Consider the following 5,842-nt stretch of genomic DNA (forward strand, 5'->3'; position numbering starts at 1 on the left):
ATGAAAGCTCTGAAAAAAACCAAAGTGGACCAATTGGTTTTCTTTCTTTCGTCCTTCCATTAAAAACTTATGTTCACTGACTGAATTGAAACTCTCCCAAGCTCTGGACAGGAAAGAGTTAAGGATCATGGGATCTCTTCAGCCAGCCCAGAGTTTTTGCATGCACGATGGAGGTGTGAAGCCATCAGTGGCAAGGGTGAACGATCACCAATCAAATTTGGAAGAAGAGAGTTGACAGGACAGGATGGTCCCCGGCTTTGGAGTCGACACTTTTCTGGTGCTTGCATTTCAGTGTAGAGTATATAGAGCAATATGAACAAGGGGCCGACAGTTTAGCTCGTACTGACTTCACTCGTGCCTTAATGTGGCCGGTTGTAAAATGAGGCAAATATCTAGATGAGCTGATGTACCCCCGGAAGACCTGTGTGTACCCCTGGGGTACACGGACCCCTGGCTGAGAACCGCTGATCTCCACTAATGCACAAGGGAATTGGCCTCAGTACACATTGGCATCACCTGATTAGCCAGTGTCACATGCAGGGCTGTGAAATCTCCCATCTCCGGGCCCACCAAGATGTCATGGGGCAGCCCCAGCCGATCCCCCAGGGGGCAGGTATTTGCCAACCTGCCTGAGAAAACCACAGCCAGATGCTTCCTCGCTGTTCTGCTCACTGCAGCAAGCACCCGGGCACCATGTGGGTGGCTCTGCCCCTCCGCCTGCTGTCCGCTCTCCTGGCCACAGGTGAGTCCCGTCCGTCCCCAGGCACAGGGAGCCGGGTGGTGGGGGCGGGATTTCACCTGGGGAACGTGCTGCTGTGGATGGCGGATTCTGGGGTCAGGATGGAATTTGTGGGTAAAACCAGCGAGAGGAAAACCCGGGGCCATGTCCCCCGACTGAATTGGGGAGAGCAGGGAGTGGAGCCCGGGACTCCCACAGCCCATGCTAGGTGCCTGGCCAGTGGGTCTGAGTCCGTCTGTCCTTCCTTCTTCTCGTTCCTTCTCCAGCTCTCACCCGGGCTTGGGGTCATCCCGATGAGCAGCACCACCCCCATCCACATGTAATCCTGCTTGGAAATGTACCCCTGCCCATCAGCGCTGAGATTCCTGCCAGGACTCCTGGCTTCATTCCCCGGGTTTCAAAGGGGAATGGGGATGCAACGGGTGGGGGCTGGGAGCCAGGACTTCTGGGCTCATTCCCCAGCTGTAGAAGAGGGCTGGGGTGTAGTGAGTTTGAGCGGAGATGGCTGCAAATCAGGACTTCCGGGTTCTGTCCGTGGCCTGAAAGAGGAGTGGGGTCTCGTGGGTTAGAGTGAGCTGGGAGTCAGGAGTGAGGAGTTCTCGACTGTCTTCTTGGTTCTAACCCTGAATTGAACACATCTTTTTTCTACCTCAGTTTCCATATTTCTTTGATAGTGATAATATAATATGATAATATAACTTTGCTACATTCTAGGGACATAGAAGGGGCAGGGGAAGGCATTCTGAGGTTTAATTGATGTTTCCACATGAAAGCTCTAAAAAAACCAAAGTGGGCAAATTTCTTTCTTTCTTTCTTTCTTTCTTTCTTTCTTTCTTTCTTAAAAACCTTACACGCACATCATGAATTTAAAGGCCCCCACGCTATGGAGAGGAAAGAGTTGATGCTCCTGGGATCGCTGGCTGGAGGTGCACAGCCATCTATCCAAAGGCTTAACAAGCATCAATCGTATTCTGAAGAAGAGAATTGGGAGGATCAGCGATGAAAAGTGGGCTGAAGTCGAGTGTGGCTGAGCTGACGTAACTCTGAGAGGCAGAGGCCTGGAGCAGAGAGTGACAGCGGGGTGTGTGTGTGTGTGTGTGTGTGTGTGTGTGAAAGGTTCACCGCAAAGCCAGGCAGAAACCCCTCTTCAGAGCAGCCGAATTCTTGTTTTTCTGTCTACACAGACGTGTGGGGTTTGTTCGCAGGCACAAGCTGCACCCCAGATAGCCACGTCAGCAGCTGAAAATGTATTCTAGCCACAGACACTCAGGCAGCAAACAGACTTGTCTGCAGTGTTGAGTCAGATACAAATGACCAGCTAGCAAGATGCCTTTCCCCATCCGGAGAGTTAAATGGAACTGGGCAGAACTGCTGCAAAAGCAGGTGGCATTTCTCCAAGATCTGCCTGCCCACACGTTCAGTGAGGAGGCATTGGTGGTAACAACTCCCACAGCGCCACCTCTTGGTTCCTGGTGGTATTTCGCCCACGGGCACTGCCTGGGGAGGGGTGGGGAGCAGGGGTTTGTACCGAGAAGGGATTTTTCCAACCTCCAGGGAGCGCTCTGCAATGCGAGGTGTGTGCGTCCAAAGAGCAATCGTGCTCCGGCTCCCTGCAGCCCTGCGCCCCCTCGGAAGGGACCTGTGTCACCGTCGTGGCAGAGATCAGGCTGGGTGAGTGAAAGAACATTCCTACTAAGTGTAGACACCATTGTCCTCCTGAAGCCAGGGGTCGAACCCAGGAGTCCTGGCTCCCACCCCCTCCTCCTACTCTAACCAATAGCCTCCGCTCCTCTCCAGGAGCAGGGACTGCTCAGTCTGGAAAGATAATGTCATAGACAGGGGATGGGATGAGATGGGGAATTGCAGTGGGTGACTGTGGGGCCTGGATCAGACTAGAAGAGAGGATTTTATTGGGGGTCGGGGGAAAGATGAGATTAGTTGGGGGTGGGGTGGATGGAACAAAAGGGGAGGATGGAGCAGCTGGGGATCCATTGGGGAGCTCAGAGGTGATTCTCTGTTTCTCTTCCACAGAGGGATACTACTTCTCCTACACGGCTAAATCGTGCCTGGAGCCCAAGAACTGTGAGTCCGGTCCCTTCTCGCTGACCTACGCGCAGAATGTCACCATGCGGGCGAACATCGCCTGCTGTAACACCGACGGCTGCAACGCCGGGGCCATCCCAGGTGTGTGTCTGCTGCAAACCTAGAGCTCTGCTCCGGCCACACCTGCCTGGAGAGAACCCAGGAGTCCTGGCTCCCAGCCTCACCCCCCACCTCTAACCCCTAGACCCCACTTCCCTCCCACAGCTGGTGACAGAACCCAGGAGTCCTGGCTCCCAGCTCCCCTGCTCTAATCACTAGACCCCACTCCCTTCCCCGAGCTGGGATCGAGCCCAGCGTGTGGTGACTCCCCACCCCTGGCTGACTGTGTGTGTCTGACTGTTCTCAGTGCCAACTGTGAGCTCCGTCCCCAATGGCCGGCAGTGCCAGATGGTTTTCATAGTGGATCGTTTTGACAAGCAGCCGGTGGGGATGTTGGCCTGCACCGGCGCCGAGGACCATTGTGTTGAGGAATCTGGGATATTAACACTGGGTAAGTCCTCCAGATGGGGGCGGGGTCTGAACACAGAGTACGAGGTGGAGCCCAGGTGTCCTGGCTCAGTCCCAGCCCCCCTGGCTCTGACCCACTAGACTCCACTCCCCTGGCAGAGTTGCAGAGAGAACCCTGGAGTCCTACTTGCCGAGATGCCAAAGGAGCACCCAAGGAGGATAAGGCCACTGCGGAGAAACTAAATGAATTCTGTGCATCGGTCTTCACGGCTGAGGCTGGGAGGGAGATTCCCAAACCTGAGCCATTCTGTTTTCATAACAAATCTGAGGAACTGTCCCAGATTGAGGAGTCATTACAGGAGTCTTTGCAAGAAATTGATAAATTAAACAGTAATAAGTCACCAGGACCAGATGGGATTCGCCCAAGAGTTCGGAAGGAACTCAAATGTCAAATTACAGAACTACTAACTGTGGTTTGTAACCTACCATTTAAATCAGCTTCTGTCCCAAATGGCTGGAGGATGGCTAATGACATGCCAATTTCTAAAAAGGGCTCCAGAGGTGATCCCATGAACAACAGGCCAATAAGTCTGACTTCAGTATTGGGCAAACTCATTGAAACTATAGGAAAGAAGAGAACTATCAGTCACATAGATGAACATAATTTGTTGGGGAAGGGTCAACATGGTTTCGGTAAAGGAAAATCACGCCTCACCAATCTACTAGAATTCTCTGAGGGGGTCAACAAGCGTGTGGACAAGGGGGATCCCATGAATATAATGTACTTAGATTTAGAAAGCGTCCCTCACCAAAGGCTCTTAAGCAAAGTGAACTGTCATGGGATAAAATCCTCTTATGGCTCAGTAACTGGTTAAAAGATAGGGAAAAAAGGGTAGGAAAAATGGTCAGTGTTCAGAACGGAGAGAGGTAAATAGTGGGAGTCCCCCAGGGATCTGCACTGGGCCCAGTCCTATTCACCATATTCCGAAATGTTCTGGAAAAAGGGGTAAATAGTGAGGTGGCAAAATTTGCAGAAGATACAAACCTACTCAAGATAGTTAAGTCCAAAGGAGACTGCGAAGAGGTACTAAAGGATCTCTCAGAACTGGGTGACTGGGCAACAAAACGGCAGATGAAATTCAATGTTGATAAATGCAAAGTAATGCACATGGGCAAACGTAATCCCAACTAGACATACACAATGATGGGTCGAATTTACCACTCAAGAAAGATCTTGGAGTCATAGTGGAGAGTTCTCTGAAATCATCCACTCCATGTGCAGCGGCCGTGAAGAAAGCGAACAGAATGCTGGGAATCATTAAGAAAGGGACAGAGAATAAGACAGACAATAGCATGTTGCCTCTATATAAATCCATGGGACGCCCACAGCTTGAACACTGCGTACGGATGTGGTCGCCCCTTCTCAAAAAAGAGATATTGGAATTGGAAAAGCTTCAGAAAAGCCCAACCAAAATGATGAGGGGGATGGAAGTGCTGCCATATGAGGAGAGATTAATAAGAGTGGGACTTTTCACCTTGGAAAAGAGACGGCTAAGGGGGCATATGATCGAGGTCTTGAGAAGATTGAAGGGTGTGGAGGAAGGAAATAAGGAAGAGTTATTTACTCCTCCTAACATAAGAACGGGGGGTCACCACAGGCAGCAGGATTAAAACAAACAAAAGGCAGTACTGCTTCACACAATGCACAGTCAACCTGTGGAACTCCTTGCCAGAGGATGTTTTGAAGGCCAAGACTATAACAGGGTTCAAACAGGAACTAGAGAAGTTCCTGGAGGACAGGTCCATCTGTGGCTATTAGCCAGGGTGGGCAGGGATGGTGGCCCTAGCCTCTGTTTGCCAGGAGCTGGGAATGGGCGACAGGGGATGGATCACCGGAAGGTTCCCTGTTCTGTTCATTCCCTCTGGGGCACCTGGCATTGGCCAGAGGATACTGGGCTAGATGGACCTTTGGTGTAGCCCAGGAGGACCGTTCCTCTGTTATGTTCTCACTTTGTTCCAGCCCCCTGCTCTGCGCACGAGACCCCACTCTGCCTGCAGAGCCGGGTGCAGTCCTGGTGGGAGGGGAGTGTGTGAGAAACCACATGGGGGTCAGGGGAGGGGATGTGGGAGCCCCTGATGACGTCTCTCTCCCCCCGTCCAGGTAACATCACCGTGAAGAAGGCTGTGGCTGGATGTGCCTCCCCTGGCGCTTGCATGAAGAGAGAGGGGGAGAGGAAATACGCCCAGGGCGTGGTGGAGATGCTGAGCCGGGCCGAGTGCTACCCAGCTCCCAGGGCCGGTGGAGGCATCGGGCAGCCCTGAGCCCCAGTCTGGAGTCCTGCCCTTCTGCTGTGTGCCAGGCTGCAGTGCACCTCCCTTCAGCAGCCACCGGCTGCTGCTTCTCTTTGGGGGGATTGCGGGTTTCTTTTGTGCATTGGCTGAATCAAGCGAGTTGTGGGGAAAGCACCCCCCTAGCTCCTTGTCCCCTGACCGCCCCGTACCGGGCCCCCCCCGCCCCTATCTGTGCACAAGTGATGCTGGCAGGAAGAGAAC

The 5,842-nt window shown here is 52.8% G+C and overlaps 1 protein-coding gene across 1 annotated transcript; it reads left to right on the forward strand.

Moving 5' to 3' along the window:
* The first annotated feature begins 648 nt into the window (after nt 1-648).
* LOC144279623 (phospholipase A2 inhibitor and Ly6/PLAUR domain-containing protein-like) lies at nt 649-5,611 on the forward strand. The gene is made up of 5 exons (XM_077841200.1): nt 649-742; nt 2,294-2,410; nt 2,771-2,923; nt 3,189-3,332; nt 5,451-5,611. The coding sequence occupies exons 1-5, from the start codon at nt 649-651 to the stop codon at nt 5,609-5,611; spliced, it is 669 nt and encodes a 222-aa protein (XP_077697326.1).
* Nucleotides 5,612-5,842: the final 231 nt, after the last annotated feature.

Source organism: Eretmochelys imbricata, chromosome 24, assembly GCF_965152235.1.
Source record: "Eretmochelys imbricata isolate rEreImb1 chromosome 24, rEreImb1.hap1, whole genome shotgun sequence".
NCBI lineage: Eukaryota > Metazoa > Chordata > Testudines > Cheloniidae > Eretmochelys > Eretmochelys imbricata.

Bases quoted from the DNA above. Each gene is read 5' to 3' on its own strand.
- LOC144279623 (XM_077841200.1), top strand. From the start codon at position 649: ATGCTTCCTCGCTGTTCTGCTCACTGCAGCAAGCACCCGGGCACCATG. The intron at 743-2,293 runs GTGAGTCCCGTC...TCCAACCTCCAG, and splicing joins GTCCGCTCTCCTGGCCACAG to GGAGCGCTCTGCAATGCGAG. The intron at 2,924-3,188 runs GTGTGTGTCTGC...GACTGTTCTCAG, and splicing joins CAACGCCGGGGCCATCCCAG to TGCCAACTGTGAGCTCCGTC.